This window comes from Pecten maximus, chromosome 10 (assembly GCF_902652985.1).
Source record: "Pecten maximus chromosome 10, xPecMax1.1, whole genome shotgun sequence".
NCBI classification, from domain to species: Eukaryota; Metazoa; Mollusca; class Bivalvia; order Pectinida; family Pectinidae; genus Pecten; species Pecten maximus.
Window position 1 is genome coordinate 42,671,799 of NC_047024.1, and position 17,833 is coordinate 42,689,631.

Consider the following 17,833-nt stretch of genomic DNA (forward strand, 5'->3'; position numbering starts at 1 on the left):
TTAAGCGCCTATCTGACAGAGACAAACTGTCAAAAGTTACTGGAAGCCGATCGCGAAGGAGGAGAGAAGATAGTGTCAAAAATGTCTTTCATGCCTGGTTTGTATAAAAAAAAAGATAATAAGTCTTACTACATCGGAACATGTTCATTGTGATAAACATGTAAAAACCCAATTGTATATCTCTGAATCGTTTGATTACCTCGTACCAGTAAAGATTACGTGTTACAGCGATCAGCATCAGTTCTTTTTTGGTCAGCCAATAAGATCCCTGCTGAGAGAGTCCTCCTCGAATTACCTACAGTGTCTACACACAAAGAATTGTACATACTTATGCCAGCTTCAACAGGCAAAATTTGGCCAGATTTTATGTTTCACTTTTGTTGTATTACCAGATTTCTTTTTATAATCGGGTGATAACTTACAATTTCAGCTCCCGTGCTCGAACTGTACTGAAAATATTTATAAAAAAGTCGACTGCATGATCGGCCGAGTTATTATCTGACGTTGTTGTACCGTCTGTTACGGCTCCTGTCAAAAGTGAATTTTCAATATTGTTGAATTACTGTGCACATTTTTTAAGTGTATTCTTCCAGCTTCCAAATGACTGAAAACTTCTAAATGCACACACATATACATGTACATCAGAGGGCTACAGTAAATTACAGAGTACATGCTATAGATAAATAGATCTGCAAATATTTAGGACATTTTCCTCACTAGTACTATATGCGCTTTCCTTCTATGCAAATTATTGATTATAATTATCAGACTAGCTACTTGTAAATTTGTAGCAGTCAGCATATAGATAAAATGAATTGTTACCTGTGTACATGTGGAGAGACCGTCTGACTATCTCATATTAAGGAGAAATTCCCTTTAACCTGATTGTAGGATGTTCATTTAGAGAGTGAGTGGTCGCTAATTCAAGCCTTGCTAGCCCTCATAATAAATAGCAACAACATATTTTTCCTTAAGCTTCATGTTACACCAGTGCCTGTAATTGAAGAGATACCATACATTTATTTAGCAGAGGAACCTACTCTTATGTCATGTCAAGGGCATTGTAAAATTACAAGAATATTGAATTTGTAATAGGAACTGAATTTGGCAGTATGATATTAAATACGGTGAAGTGAATTACATTTTTGCAGTCCTAATTCCCCAGGCCGTTCTTGTTGGTAGATGTTTCCCCGCGCTATACAAATGTGCTATTATTAGTAGTATTAGTTTTCATGTATTATTTTTCAGGGCGGATAATAAAGTCTGGCCTTATGAGAACATGTCCAGCAGACGAAGAGCTAGCCTTTAGTTTGTCTATCCTCCACGCTCATTGTGAAGGATGTCATGACCGATACTGTAACGTGTCCCCTGATGAGATCAGTAGCTGTGGAATCGTCGAGTGCAGCCAGTCATGTGGACAGCGACTACATCAGTGTAAAATTGAGGATCACAAGAACATATGTTCTCTTGAGAAGGTGACAGTGAAATTTGCTTATGTTTTATCCTGGTCACATTAATCAGGACTTTATTTTGGCCAATGCCAGTACTGTGGTATGTTTGTGATGGATGCCAGCCCATTTAAATTTGCCCTAAACATGTTTCACTCAAAGTTTCACACTATATTAAATATAAATATGGAAAAGTAATTTGATAAAAATCTCTTAAATGGTTCCATAGCCATAGGTCCATTTTCACATCTTGACTTAAAACCATACCAAATAAAAAAAAATCCTTTCCTGACCTTACTTAGATAACATTCAATTTCTAAAAAACACCTTTGATTTTGCTTTATTCTACATTAGAGACAATATTATAAGTAGAGTCTGCATGTATGTATATCGGTTAACCAACAAAACCTCACTCCAAAATGCTGTTTTTTGACACTTTTTATTTCATTTCACTTCAAAACTGTTTTTAATGTAACTTTTAAGTAGATCAGTGAAAATATTCACAGGTTTCCATCTACACAAAATTCAAATATATCTGGGACCAAAATGTCTGAGAGATGACCAATGTGTTCCAGTATGTGATATATGAAAAGAAAGTATATGAGAATGATCCTTTCATTTCTAAAATGTTTCAGGTCCCCTGCACTAATCACAGTTTTGGCTGTCCAATGGAGATGACTAGAAGTAAAATAAATGCCCACATCCGAGTTTGTCCTGCTAGTGTGATACGATGTGTGATTGAATGGAATCGCTGGCCGATGCACTCCGCAGAGGAAAACATTAAGGCCCCGTTACCGCTGGACAATCCACATGTTAGATGTGGTCAACTGGATGTAGCATTGGCTCTCAGGGACCAGAGGATGTTAATGGAGTCCCTGAGGGCTCCTCAGAGGATCAGAAAGGTCCTTCAGAACACAATCACACAGCGCTACCCGGGGGTTCCATTTGAGAATCGAAGCAATTCCATAGACTCTGATTGTCTGTCAGACACCGCCTCAGTGACGGTGTCTGACGATGAGTTGGACACCCCGTGGGAAAGTACAAGATTTCCTCCGGGCCTGAAGATGAGTGTCTGTTCAAAACTCTATCGGGCAACAAAGCATATACCAGATTTAACAGTAGCTTCAAATTCTGCATCCAATTACAAGCTGGGACCAAAGCAGGAGTATTTATCAGATATCAGAGAGGAGCACGACATCAAATCTGACAACCATTCATGTGATATTGAAGAAAAAATGAAAATGAAAATGGAGTCCTTATGTATAGCATGTTCTGAAACTGAGAGCAGCTCTTCAGTGACAGAACATCCAATTAACGAGACGAACTATGATAAAACAAGTGAGGGTTACTCATACAATTCCAGTCTCTCCAACAGTAATGATACAGAAAGTTTGACCTGCTCAAGTTGCAATGCCGAATCTCTGGTCAATCATGTCAGCAGTAGTGAGTCTGACAGTGTTGACCAGCAGGAGGCTTCTGATGAACATTTAGAAATATACAACAAAGATGTCAAACTTCACGAACTGTTGGGTGTGAGTCTCAATATTGAGTGTATATCCAAGTACATTGCCAAGCATCCAAAGATGTACACTTTTCTCTGTGCCCAGGATTTCCGTCGCGAGGAATACATGTGGCACTTCAAAAATGTTCACAATGACATCCACTGTGGATTGAATGGCGTAGTGGAACAGCGATGTCCGCTAGCCTACCTGGGCTGTACATACTCGTACCAGAGGCTTGTCCCAGGGGAACCGAGAGGACGTATTGTTCATAGTTCTTTGCTTGAGAGCTTTGGTCTGCTCACTTGCGAGGATGAGGACAAAACCGGGGAAGACACAACCATCTCAAGTGCAGCATCAAGTCCTGACCGTTACCATGGTTCCCCAGACTCCAACAGTCAAGTGATCGATGTGTGTGCCGATATTCCTAGACACCGCCTACGTGAAGCCACACCAGAAATTGTTACGTCTCACAAGTTTGACTCTAGAATAAAAGTGTATCCTCGATTCCGTAAACTCTCTGGAGGGCATGACTTTGTCGCATTGTCCATGGCTCAGAAAAGCTGTGATGAGTTATCTCCCCTTCTTTGTTTACCCGTTGAAGTGTTAATACACATGGTGACCTTCCTTGACAGCTTCAGCCTGTGTAACTTATCTCTCACCTGTAAACTCCTCCGCAATGTCACCTGTTCCCTCCTCGTCAATAAAGGAATGGTGACCCCTGTCTGGGAAAAGGTCAAGACTGGGTCAAAGGTCACTTGGAAGATCTCGCACAAGGTAAAGTTCAATTTAGATGTACATATCGTAAATTCTTTTTCTTTTGACAGCCATTGTAGAAAGTGATGACTTTTTTGTTCTAGTTTATAATGAAATCCAAATTGATCTTTTTCTTTCAATTTCTTTTTAATATTAAGTACAGCAATTATTTAAGTATAAGGAATTTCTATAATAGCGCCATGTCACATGATTGGGTTTTATTTTACAGAAATGGTCATTCAGTACAAGTTTCACACCAGTTCATCGGTGGCATTACCACAATGCCATTCCACTTGCCGAACATCTCAAGGAATGTCCTTACAACCGCTTAGAAGATAAGATAGTTCCAAAAGATATGTGGACCTATACATTCAACCTAGACCACGAAGGAACTGCCACTCCCATCATAACTACCCTCCAACAACTCAAACGCATGAGTTCAGAGGTCAATCGATTTGATAGCTTCATTGTTCATGATTGACGACGTCTCTATGATAATCCTACATGGATATATGAATCATACATATTATATTGAAGATGTATCTGATGAATGATGCATTATTCAACAGGAACAGTAATAGTAAGCCTTGATACATTTGTATATCAGGGCTTTTTCTGGGAGCTTTTTGGGGCCGTCGGTGGGCCCCTATTCCCAACTGAAATTATTTCATATTGAAGACAAATTCCCCCAAAAAAATTTTTACTCCTTGAAAAATCTTTCCCAATTCACCAATTTTCTTCCCAAAATGAAACAAAAAGGCCCCATCCCAAACCAATGAGAAAAAGTCCTGTATGTACATACATGTATATGTATGTTTAGGTATGAAAAGTGCCAGTGAGAAGTTTTTATGACTAAGTTTCATAGATTGGTGACAAATTAAGAATTTTTTAAATGAGTGTTTCACTGAAATTTTTGTGTTTCCATGCAATTTTGAAATGTTTTTCCCAGTAAGTTACCAAAAAAATTGATACATGTAGGTTTAATTACAGTGATGGAAGGGGGTTATACTGGAATCAACATGGTCTGTCAGTTCATCTGCCTATATGCACAATTTGTTCCGCCTTCTCCTCCAGAAGTTATTTGTGGCTTACAACAAACTTTGTATGCATGCTATTCATGCTATGTTCTTGTGTCTCCCTAAGTTCCATCAATTTTTACTGGAGTTATGGCCCTTGATCTCACTAACTGAGACAATCCTTGTGCTAATGGCTAATCACCTTGGAAACATTATTTTGTATATACACGTATATGTACCTTGGATTATTGTAGCCTGATGTAAGACACAATTCAGTTCTGACAAGCTTCAAAGGTCATGGGTTCTAAGGTCACGGATGCGTTACCAAGCAGTACTAGCCACAAAGTGAAACTGGGCTTACGATCAGTACTCACTACTCACGAAGTGAAAGGGACCTCTTTCAAATTTGGTTGAGTGATGTTATTTATTAGTTAATGCTTATAATTTGAGACATCAGGTTTTGCCAGAACCGTTACTATGGAAACAGTGGAGGCTTCCGATTGGCCAAAATTGAGATATTGTCAGCCGATTATGCCAAGAATTGATATACATATAAAGGTTTTGAGGGATTGTGAATACAGTACAGTCATTATGGTGCTATTTTCCAAAATAGTTGATATTATTTAGTTGCCATGGTAATAAAAAGAAACCCGATGATTGTTCAGACTACTCCTCTAAAGATGTTTAACATGCCTTCTGAGACTACACAGGAATGTTTGGGAACATGCTTAGATGTGCATGCAGTTGTTTTTTTTGTGTTTTTTTTTTCAGAAATTTTGGTTGTCATGGTAATTAGGTCCTTATATGAAGGTTTTGTTTAATGGCCCATTATTACAGCTCATCAGTCATTCGATCAATTTTATTAAAATGGTCAAGTTAACTAATTAAATAATGCTTACAAGTTACAAAGACAGCAGGTGTTTCCAAAACTGTTACTATTAATAGAAACTTGAGATATTGTCAGAATGAGCTGAGAGAAATTGATATGTAATTTATAAGGATTTGAGGGATAGCAAATACTATGGTGCTTTTTGCGAAAACAATAGATGTCATTAGTGGTTGCCATGCATGCAATGGATCGGTAGCAGGGGATCGATATTAGTCATTGGCTTACAGTTCTGTAGATATAGTTTAGTTTAAAATGAATTTGATTTTGCTGATCTGTCTCTTGTTAGTATTTCTACGATATTTAAATATTGTTGAGAACTCCACTGATATTTCATCATGCATCGATTGTATGAAGATATTATATTCATCCCAAAGCCGTATTTATTCAAGACGTCTGTGATACTTTTAACCGAGTGTTAAAATATACATGTTTATGTCAGTGAGTTTATTGAAGCATAATGATACATGTATATGATAGATAACACTAAGTGTTTGTTTTTAAGAAGAGAAACACGCTGACAAATCTCATTGATTATAGTTTTATTTAAGTATGAAATAGCTTTTGCAGGAGAAAAATGTACAAAACACTATTTTTAAGAAAGCGGAAATATCCGTCAAATTATTAAACATAATTATGGTATATAATCAACTATCTGTGTACATGTACTTTTTTTTTTTGTCATTATTCCCTAAAATGCTTAGTTACCAAATGTGTTTATTTATATCTTACATGTAAGAGTTCCATATTTCTTTAATGTCATATGGCCATGTCGTAAATATTGTAAGACACATCATGTGCAATATCTTGACTTCACAAATTACTTTATGATGTCTTAATGAATCTGTGACATTGCATGATTGGCTCAGAGCCGCTCTGCAAAGAACTGTTTGAATCAAAATTTGCCTGTCTTGCGTAGAAATGGATATGTTAGATTTTTATAGTCTCATGATTATACACACTAGTGGCTTTATAATTTAAATTACTTTCCAATACATTTATCAAACTTATTAGACGATCTTATATGCCACTTGCATAAGGCTCGTGGCTTCCCAAGTTATCAACTACTAGTTTGATGAATTTCTCAATATACATGTCTCTCTGTGTAGTGAAAAACACATATTTGTTTGTATGTTTATTTGTTTGTGTCGCATTGTTTTTATCCGACTATCATCAGATGGTGGGCTGTTCAAATCGACATACGTCCATGGTCTTTCGTCCAGTGTCCACCTGTAAACAATACATGTTATGGCTGTTTCTTGAGAAGAATCCTAGAAGAACATTTCTCAAACTTCATGTGATTTTGAGGGTTGTCGTTTGTTCTTGCTAAGTACTGGAAGGATATGTCTCAATTTGAAACTTGATGTTTATATTCCCCCTTTTCCCTAGATGTGCCTGTTCAATTTTGAAATGTATGCTTCCTAGTAAGAAAATTCTCTGTACAACATGAACTTCTCTATAATAAATAGTTCTACTACATATTTTCCAATATGATATAAACCGTGCACGTTTTACACCATCAGGTATAAAGGATACGTCGCTTTACCATAAACCTGTCTGTAGTCGACATTTCATCATAGGTCTGATGTGGAAAACTTTTGGATTTTTTGGAGGAATACAGGAAGGTTATTTCTCAAGCTAATGTAGTTTTCCAATGGCAGTAGTTGCATCCATTCAATTTTGAGAGTAAACACAAAAACAAAATGGCCGACAGACGCCATCTTTGATTTTGGCAGATTTTTATTGTCATTGCTCTTGCTTGAAAAGGACTGGAGGGATATTTCTAAAGGAAAAAAATGAGTTTCTTAGGTTCCTGGCTGTGTCTGTTCAATTTTGAGTTTAATCTGGAATATGAAATTGCAAACAGACTTTGATTTTGACATTTGAAAATTGTTATTGCTATATATTTCTTGACAAGTACTGGATCAATACTACTTCTGAAACTTGATGTGAAGGTTCTACTCTGTCCCTTTTTATGGCCATATGATTTTGAAACTAATCAGAGAAATAAAATGGCGGAGAGGCAGCCATATTGGATTTATTGAATGTTAATTAATTTGTTCCTGATGGAATAGATTACATAAAATTATTTCTTGTAGGTTAAACTTGTTTTCAAATGATAATGAGGAAAGTTGAGAAAGTACAGATAAAAGATCAGTCTTACATGGACTTAATGAAGATCATTCAAATGTGGGCATATCTGTCCATGTGGGAACTCTTGTAATTTATAAATAACACTTGTTAATATATATGTATAATGAATATGGCTATTTTTCTCAAATCATTGGTATATATATGTACCCGGTATGTATGAATATATCTAACATGTGTTGTAGCAAGTTGATAACAGTTTAACATATCAGACGTTGGTAATGACAACATATTATTATATACACTTTAATACAGTAGAGAAAAGTCACTCATTCAAGTAATATTGCGTTCCTATCCTTTCACAGTCTTCCTCTAAGAAAAATTAAATTACAGTTGTGTCCGAATTGAAAATTTTTCAAAATGGACGTAATAGACGAATGCAACATACAGCTGTGACCATTTGTTTTTCAAATGAAGACTGAGAAAGGGCAGGAGCTGGGGAATTTTCTAATGAGTGACTTATCTCTGACAAGGGTTTGTCTACAGTTAATGTCAGAAAATATACCCATAGTGCCTTTTGCAAGGTGACGTTTGTTCATATCAAAAGTTGTATTTATAATTGTATATTAACACAGCTGCCAATATTAATGGAACATGAATGGATAAAAAATCATATCAAAATATAATTATATGAACTACATGCTAAATATAATTTACAGAGAAAATGTGTATTTAAAGAAAATATGACATTAGGTATAATATACATGAAAGTTATAAATTCATCTCCTATATAATTCATCCTTTATTCTCTGTCTTATTAAAACCAGATCTGAATTTACCATGTAGATAGAGTAGCTAGGGTGTGTTCCAATTAGGAATGAAAGTTAAAGGAATAATAGATTTGGGTATTGATCATCACTAAATTCAGACACAGAGACCAGGCCAGGGCCCAGTTGTTCAAAAGATGATTAGCTTAATCAGTTGATTAGTGAAAATCTCATTTCTCCTTTACTTCAAATCATATATGTGTGTATATTCTTCAAAATCAGCCGGTATGAAGAGACTGGTAGGTATTATAGTTTCAGAAAATTTTGTCAAATAAGTTTTACCAGAAATTATTTTATCAAGATTTTGATATTGTTGTTAAACTGTGATTATAGCCTAATCACCTTTTAAACAACCGGGCCCAGACCATTTGTTACTATATTAGAACTTGTTGTGTGAAGGTTATTTATTGAACAGAGAAATGTGGCGACTAAAACTCTGTAAATGAATTATACACACTAATAGTTCTAGGTATAAACAGCTATATATCGCCACAATAAGACAGAGGATCACGGTATTCACATAATCCTCTGTACAAATTGGTTAAAAAATAAATGACGTCCATTTTAAACAGGCCTAAGTAGAAGAGGAGTCGCGGTGGCCGAGTGGTTAAGGTGACCCGACACTTTATCACTCGCCCTCCACCTCTGGGTTGCGAGTTCGAAACCTACGTGAGGCAGTTGCCAGGTACTGACCGTAGGCCGGTGGTTTTACTCCGGGTACTCCGGCTTTCCTCCACCTCCAAAACCTGGCATGTTCTTAAATGACCCTGGCTGTTAATAGGACGTTAAACAAAATAAACTAAATTATATTACTAAGTAATGGTTGCTGAATGACGGATAATGGAGATGATCTGTTGATACATTATTTAGCCATAATGGATGTAGTGAGAAAGTATTTTATTGTAGAATGTAATTTGCATTTATGTTTTTCATTAATCCAATTCATGAGGACTTGTTCAGTGAAACAGTGAAAGTGTAAATTTTGACCCCAAATTATTCAAAATATATCTAGTAGTGTATGTCTGTAACGAGAATAGAAATAATTGCTTTTATATGACAATTTCTTAACATTGTACACAGAGTGTGCAGTTTTCATGCCACAGTGTACGGCTTTTGTGCAGCAAACTTATATCAAAACCAATTTGCATATGAAATCTGACAAAAATAATGATATTGCCAAATTGTAGCGGCTTTTGTGTCACAAAGTGTGTTGCTTATGTGCAGCAAACTTAAACTTAGTGTAGTTAAGCTAATTTACATGCTAAATCTGACTTAAGGCTGCAATATTGCCATAATATAGCGGCAAGGTTGCTGCAACTTTGTGCAATAGGCCATTCATTTCTGTAAGGTATTTAATTACAGTAAGATTGCTACTGATTTAAAGGTCTCTGGTTTCAGGCCATACATAATGATATTGTTTATTACTATCAGCTGAATTCATCCTTGTTATATTCGAGGAGGAAAATTTTACACAGCCATTTATTTTGTGTTCCATAAATTTGAAGTCGTCTTGGCTTGCATGCCTTGTGTTTGTTGTGATTGTTTAATGGTCTCTGCCGGTCAGACACCGATTGTTGTATTTTGTGAAAAATCTATGCAAGCAAGATTGATGGCAAAGCGCAAAGTTTTGTAATTTGAAAATGTAATAACTTTGAATACACATTGACCAATCAGAACATTTGTGTTGATTTTATGTTTAAAGGACTAAATACGTACTGTAACTCTCACCCGAGTGGCAAAGTGCGCTTACATGTACATGTATATACATGGTGCGGCGTCCATCGTAAACCTATCTACCAGTCACAAACAACAACTGTTGGTGGATTTTTACCGAATTTGGTCAGAAGCACCTCTGGGACTAGGGGACATTTTGCATTATTGAAGGGGCAAGGTCCAAAAGGGAAATGAGCAAATTCATTAAACTAGCTATTTGTTCTCTTGAAAAATCTGGGGACATTCCACCAATTCTATTGAGCTGAAACTTGCCTGAAATGATCCTGACCAAGTGTTGTTATTTCTTGGGCCGATCCGAAATCCAAGATGGCCACCATAGCAGCCATATTTAAAAACACATTTTAAACTTCTCAAGTTCCACCAGTGCTGTTGAGCCAAAAAATTGCCAGAAATGATCATGAGATGATCCTGACCAAGTGTTGTTATTTTTCGGGCTGATCCGAAATCCAAGATGGCTGTCATAGCCGCCATCTTGAAAACACATTTTCAACCAGTGCAATTGAGCTGAAACTTGCCTTAAATGATCCCAAGATGATCCCGACCAAGTGTTGTTATTTTTCGGGTCGGTCTGAAATCCAAGATGGCCACCATTGCCACCATCTTTAAAAGCACATTTTACACTTCTTCTCCAGTTCCACTGGTGTCATTGAACTGGAAATTGGTGAGGATGTTAAGGAAGGGGAACCAACAAAGTGTTGTTATTTTTGGCCTCATAAAAACTTTGACTTGGTAGCCACGGCGTCCATATTGTAATATGATTGTGCAATTATGGTTTTCCAGAACAACACCTATTTCAAACTTCTTCTCAAGTTCCACCACTGGGTCTCAGAACGAACTTTCCTGAGATGGTCCTCACCAAGTGTTTTTTATTTTTTGGTCGGTCCAAAATCCATTATGGCCACCATGGCCAATAGTGCCACTATACTTACTGCTGAGTATGTATACTACAATAGTTTTAAAGTCAGATGACCGTTAAGGCCCTTGGGCCTCTTGTTTATGTATCTATATGGTAACTACGTACAGAGACATGAATATGAGGGAATGTTTTTAATATCAATTGGAAGAATAACTCTATATTTTAATTTTAGGTCCGTGAATATTGAAGATGACAGTTAAGAAACCAGTTGGTGTTTCATTCAAATAATAAATCGCGACAAAATCTGCAAATCATCGCAGAAGTCATGCATGGAAACTGAAGTACAATGCATTGCAAAAATTGTTAATTATTTTTTTTTAAATGTCTTATTCTGTTTGAAAAAATTAAATGAAAAAATAATTAGGGCCTTTAACATGGTTCATAAACTCCTTTAATTCCAACCTTTCCCTGGAAATATCATCGGAATGATATTGATTAGGTTTTAGCAGATCTGCATACACACAAACGCTCAACTTTGTCTCATTAGGATGGTATTGCAGACTACCAAGTAGAAAAGAGAGCGTGCTAATTTTAAGAATTTTTGGTGTGTCTTTGTCAAGAGAGAGCTCTTCATTATAAACACTGCTATTTAAACAAAAGATCAAAATCTAGGTTTCGTCAGAGTGTAACGAAGCGGCACGAGTTCAAGTCATGACTACGACAAATTGATTTTGGTATTTGACGTTGTTCTAGCAATTAGGGGACAATATCTGTTGGAGTTCCCGGATTCATCGCACCTTACCGGATCTGCAGAGATTTCCCTGAGAATGGCAAAGACAAATCCGAAGAAGAGAATGGGGCGGACACTATTTCGTATATTGTGCGGTAAATCATTGAAAAACATGCTCTAGAATTTCAACATGTGGCAGATTGGTGGCCGTCCATGATTTAGTCGAATAAAAAAAATAACAATTGCATTACCTGTGGATGTGATGATTTCCACCAACAGCATTATTTTACTACCAAACGATTAAATTTGTTTTGTATAAATATTTCTGTCGTTTATCAATGTATCATATTTATACAATGTGTATGTTATACTAGTACTAGATGTTGAATCGTGATACTCAAGGTCATAAGGATTAGTTGTCATGGTGACGCTTTATAGAATGATTAATTAAGAAAAGGTCCGATGACGTTTGTGTTTATACTACTGAACGTAGTATAAACATTTGGTGACGTGTGACACAAGCATTGGTCGTCATCACGATGACTTGAACAGTCATCGTGATGACGACCAATGCTTGTGTCACACGTCACCAAATGTTTAAATGCTGTGCAAAGGAATATGAACTACACAGGCAAGATGACTTGAGGTAAATTTGACCTGAAAAAAATATTGGCCTGAAAATGAGGTTAATTTCATATGAGTAACATTTTCAGGTCAATTTCTTGACATAGATTGACTATTCTGCTCTTTTCAGGTCAATTTGACCTAAAAATAATGACCTGAAATTGACATGAATTTGACCTAATTGGACATGAAGACATTTTGCCTGTGTAGTGGGTCGTTCAGATTCCAACTACGGTTGTTGATATAATAATATAGTTCGCATGAGTTACTTAACTTCAATTCAACTATTTTCATTACTTTTGGCTGAACGGCCAATCTGTCAAATACAAACATGACCAAAAAATACAGAGTACATGGTATACAGACAGCGAGATAGCAATATTAAATGTTTTTATTGGTTATAACTTGGTTGGTTTGTTATGAAATTATGTCTACCGCATCAGCAGCAGCAGCAGCAGCATTTGGAATTCCATGGAATTTGGGTGGAAATGGTTTATCCATATACGCTCCATGCTTCAAAAAATTTAGTTTACAGGATCTTGCGGCCGCCTCGAAGCTCGAAGTCAATGAATCAATTGCCCGAATTTGCTTGATCAGAAGCTTACGTACATATACATACACTACTAAATGTAAACTTTATTTGTTTTACAACAATTGCGAACAAGTTATATCTACTTATATTAAACACGCTTGTTGGCCCGGATCGAAGCGCGCGAGGGGTCTTACTGTGGGAGGAAACCGGAGTACCCAGGGAAAACCCACGTGGTCGGGTAGGTGGCCCCATACCTTTTCACATCCGATCGGGGAATCGAACCCCAGCCGCCTAGGTAAAAGGCAAGCGTGTTACCACTGTGCCACTCGACTACCCCAAATACACTACTGTGGCTTATGGTGACGTGTTATACTTAGAAGCCGTACAAAGTTATTGCTGGTACTATTGATAAAGCGACTAGCTTGCGTTAGGATAAGAAGTTGTTTTCTTTCATCAACCCCGATCGCGCATGGTGGCACGGTTTTGTCAATATTTGAGAGCAGACGATGTTCTTTGTTATCCGTGTTGGTTAACGAGACCAGCCCAGGATGCTAGACCGACAACTAGACAATCTGAGAGAATCGCCAAAGCGGGCGATTCGTCCCGAAACTGTAGTTTAGTTGTATACAGAATGTTCCCGCGTCCATCACAACAGCAGATGAAATTGCCCCTAATAAACTCATTCCTGACAAAATAAAGAAGTCCTGACGAGGGCGCGACTTTGAGGTAGCCTCGAACAGGCTCGGTCATACTGTCAGAAATACTGATCTTCTTCACATAAACCTTCATATGGTCGTAAACTTTGATACATCTGCCCATTTTGAAGGAAGACTCGCACATGACGAAGAGTTCACCGTCCTGGTAGTCAATGCCAACACAGTTCTGGTCAGTATCTATGGAAACGGTGGACCACGATAGCGTGTTAGGTTCAAAGAACCTTACTCGTCTCTCCTTGGTGATGGTGACTGCCACTTCGCCATTATCCATCAGGGCAAGGTCAAATGGGGCACCGCCAGTATCCGCTTCTAAAAGAAGAGAACATTTGTCAGAGAACAGCTTGATTTTGTTATTATTTCGATCAGCGAGGAGCATATTGCCATTTCCCAAAATGACGGCTCCAGTAAACCAACAATGACGTTTGTCAGTTGCCGTGCGTCCGTTGAAGATTGTTTTGTATTTAAGTCCGAGTTGACCCATCACGGCGACCTGGCCGGATGTGATTCTAGCACTTTTCTCTCTAATTGTGTCCAATTCTTTCGCTTGGTCCTGAGATATCGTGATGACCTCTACAAATCCTGGCTGTAAAGTGAAGCATTCAAATCTCATTTCTCTTTCTGGACTTGTAACCGGGTTAAACGAAATTTTCACAGCCAGCTCATTAGGTTTGGCTATTCTCTTCTCTATTTCATCCTTGATATTTTCCAGTGCTGTGATATCAAGCTCTTCAGTAGCTTTTTGGGCAGCACCAATACACCGCTGATACTCCGCCCGTCGCTGCTCTAATTTTGCAACCTCAGCGTCATTTTTCTGACGAAGACTTCGGATTTGCTCCCTTTCAATAAGTTCAACCTTGTCTCGTATTTCTTTGAAGTATTTGTAGATACTGTCCTCGATTTCCTGTAAATCTTGTTTAAGTGTCTCCTCGCTTTCGCGTGCAGATCGCTCACGTCCTGTTAGAATGGTCACGTGATTCCTAATAGTTTGCAATATACTGTTTGCATTTTCCATAGTTGTTGACAGCGAGTCCAGAAAAGTTCTCTAATATCTAAATTGCTTCGTTATGGTCTCTCGCATTCATCCGGTACGTCCTGAAAGAACAATTGCTATATTAATCAAAGGTTCCAGGAAGACAGAAAAAAGTTCAACCTCTGAACTTTAGAATAATATTTATTCTACTTCTAAGGGTTTAAGTATGGGAAATGGGTACGGTATGGTGTTCCGTTAGGACCAAATTTCCAATATCGCTCCTTCGCTCCTTCGACCTAAACGCGAAGGAGCACAAATATTAAGGCGAAGGAGTGAAAATACGATGGTGAAGGAGCGAAACCACGATTGCAAAGAAGCGAAAGAGCGAAGTTCCATCGCTCCTTCGCCTTTGTGTTTTCGCTCCTTCGCCATCGTGTTTTCGCTCCTTCGCCATCGTGTTTTCGCTCCTTCGCCATCGTGTTTTCGCGTTTAAAGCGAAGGAGCGATATTGGATATTACGGAACACCATATTATGGACATATCGAACCTTTCTCCCAAACATTCATTATTGATTTTTACGAAGTAAGGACTTTATATTTGTGACTTATCTCTAATGCGACTCGCCACACATATGTCTGAATGAAGTAAATATAAACAGGCATTTTGTTGAACTTGGTGGATCGGCAACACGACCTCCCCCGTTTGCCTGCCCGTCTGAAGTATCACCCTTCCGAACGGACTCAGTGTTGTATAAAAAGTTCATGATTTCTGAAACAATCCTGAAGTAATCTCTCTGAGATCGGACAGCCCTACAATAATCCTGATGTTTTCCACTCCACTTGAAAACACATTTGCGCTTTCTTTCCTGTCCTCTAAAGGGTCTGTTTCGCTTAGGCTATTCGACCATCCGAAAATGTGAGGACGTTGCACCCCGGAATACAAACGGAATATTTTTTGTGTATTAACCAACAATGTAGATACCAAAGAGACAAAGGAACAAGGCCAAATGATGGAAATCGGTTAAGATTAGCTCTTATCTAAATTGCTTGGGTGGATACATATAGATATGTAACACTCTCTCTCTCTCTCTCTCTCTCTCTCTCTCTCTCTCTCTCTCTCTCTCTCTCTCTCTCTCTCTCTCTCTCTCTCTCAATTTAAATATGTAAATATGTAAATATGCCATCTTGTTGTAATGATTATGTATAATTATATCGGGAAAGGGCTTTATATAAGTTGTATAACTTGTGCCCAATCCCTTTGTCAAGTTCAGTTACAAATAAAAATATGTTTAAATCAAAATGGAAATCACGGTATTAAAACAAACTGCTTCTAGCTAGTGATGGAAGGAATTTCGTTTAAAAGGCGGTGACGTTGTATCAACAGCACCAGAGACGAAACGGACAGCATTATTTATCACTCAGATCCAACATAGTTCAATGTATAACATTTCCCAAATGTCGGTCCTCACCCAAAGCAGTCGGAGCAGTCTACTTGGGTATTGCCATACAAAGCTGATGGTATTCGTCAAAGTTTATATACTAATTAGAGTGATATAGGGCATGTTGGGTCAAGGAGGGTGTTGAACGTCTGATACATATATGTATTTATATATATACTTACCTAAGCCGTTGTTCACCGCCATATTACCACAGATGAAACAGAAAACAGCCCGATAGCTTTAGAGATAGTGTATGATATCGGTAGATATAAATGACACACGCTATTGTGACGTCATTTAAGGTCAAATACTGGCCACTCCTATGAAGATATGTCCAGCATTGATAGAAAGGGGCAATGGCAACTATTCTATCCGCGCTGGGGCTCGAACTTGTGACCTCTTGTCTCCGAACGGACATCATCCTACCACTTGGCCAAGCTAGCCTAAGATTTTACACAGTTGCTTCCTTAACTTTCTTGATTCTTATATCGATTGTACATTGAAGTTGATACTGTAGATAATTGCTATTCTTTATTGGAACAATCGAGATGAAATACAGGATACCAGATCCGATAGGCTATGGACATAAGACATCATTCTTGAAACATATTTTATATGTATTTAGATTCGTACATATTTTACATGTATTTGGATTCGTACATATTTTACATAAATTTACATTCGAACATATTTTACACGTATGTGAATTCATACATATTTTACATGTATTTGGATTCGTACATATTTTAGATGTATTTGGATTTGTACATATTTTAGATGTATTTGGATTTGTACATATTTTACATGTATTTGGATTCGTACACATTTTACATGTATTTGGATTCCTACATATTTTACATAAATTTACATTCGTACATATTTTACATAAATTTACATTCGTACATATTTTACATAAATTTACATTCGTACATATTTTACATGTTTTGGATTCCTACATATTTGACATGTTTGTATTTGGATTCGTACATATTTTACACGTATTTGGATTCGACGTCAAGTCGTGATAAAGGCCAATAACCTCTGTCTGAAATTAACAGTCACACTTACATTTTTTTCATGAAAGCTCCATCTGTTTTAAATTTGTGACAGTATATCGATCTTAACAGCAAACAAAAAGCTACATGAACGTTTTACTTTGAATAAATCTGATATCAATTGATCAATGTCATGTCTAACAGATACATGTGTATCCAGCGGTTTCTGATAAGTTAAATTGCCCTTATAATGCATCAATATGTACATATCATTTATCAAACTAGACATGTTCCACCAATTGTACCGAAATCTAATGATCCGTTACATTGAATCACCTCATACAGTCTCGTCATATCCGGTTGTGGTACTATCACTCTAAACACCACGTGGTCACGTGGCTGCTAAGATAACGCGACATGTAGATAATCTGTCGACACAGGGGCCAGACACATTTTGTAAGGATTATAGAACTGTCATTGTTACATTTAGTGATTAATGATTTCGTTTCTTAATTCAGCTAACGAAAAAAAGTATTAGGATATACCATGTTTGTTGCAAATTTAAAAGTACCGGGGTGGGGGGGATCCTGTCGATTGCCCAACAGGAATCGAACTTGGGTCCCCGGCGTGATATCTATTAACTCCTAAGCCGAATAAGTATGTACAGATCACACAGACCAGTTTCTTTTCACACAAGAACACTACATTATTCAAT

The 17,833-nt window shown here is 37.3% G+C and overlaps 2 protein-coding genes across 2 annotated transcripts; one reads left to right on the forward strand and one right to left on the reverse strand.

Annotated features, from left to right (window-relative positions):
- The first annotated feature begins 26 nt into the window (after window positions 1-26).
- LOC117336031 (F-box only protein 30-like) lies at window positions 27-10,199 on the forward strand. The gene is made up of 4 exons (XM_033896362.1): window positions 27-97; window positions 1,249-1,475; window positions 2,084-3,724; window positions 3,933-10,199. Exons 1-4 carry the CDS (start codon window positions 82-84, stop codon window positions 4,182-4,184), a joined length of 2,136 nt encoding a protein of 711 aa, XP_033752253.1. The 5' UTR covers window positions 27-81; the 3' UTR covers window positions 4,185-10,199.
- A 2,217-nt stretch (window positions 10,200-12,416) lies between these two features.
- Window positions 12,417-16,353, reverse strand: LOC117336877. Its single transcript, XM_033897612.1, has 2 exons — window positions 16,306-16,353; window positions 12,417-14,807 (listed from the first exon to the last, which is right to left on the reverse strand). Exon 2 carries the CDS (start codon window positions 14,725-14,727, stop codon window positions 13,516-13,518), a length of 1,212 nt encoding a protein of 403 aa, XP_033753503.1. The 5' UTR covers window positions 14,728-14,807; window positions 16,306-16,353; the 3' UTR covers window positions 12,417-13,515.
- Between the last annotated feature and the right edge of the window lie 1,480 nt (window positions 16,354-17,833).

Bases quoted from the DNA above. Each gene is read 5' to 3' on its own strand.
- LOC117336031 (XM_033896362.1), top strand. The intron at 1,476-2,083 runs GTGACAGTGAAA...AAAATGTTTCAG, and splicing joins ACATATGTTCTCTTGAGAAG to GTCCCCTGCACTAATCACAG. The intron at 3,725-3,932 runs GTAAAGTTCAAT...TTTATTTTACAG, and splicing joins CTTGGAAGATCTCGCACAAG to AAATGGTCATTCAGTACAAG.
- LOC117336877 (XM_033897612.1), bottom strand. From the start codon at position 14,727: ATGGAAAATGCAAACAGTATATTGCAAACTATTAGGAATCACGTGACC.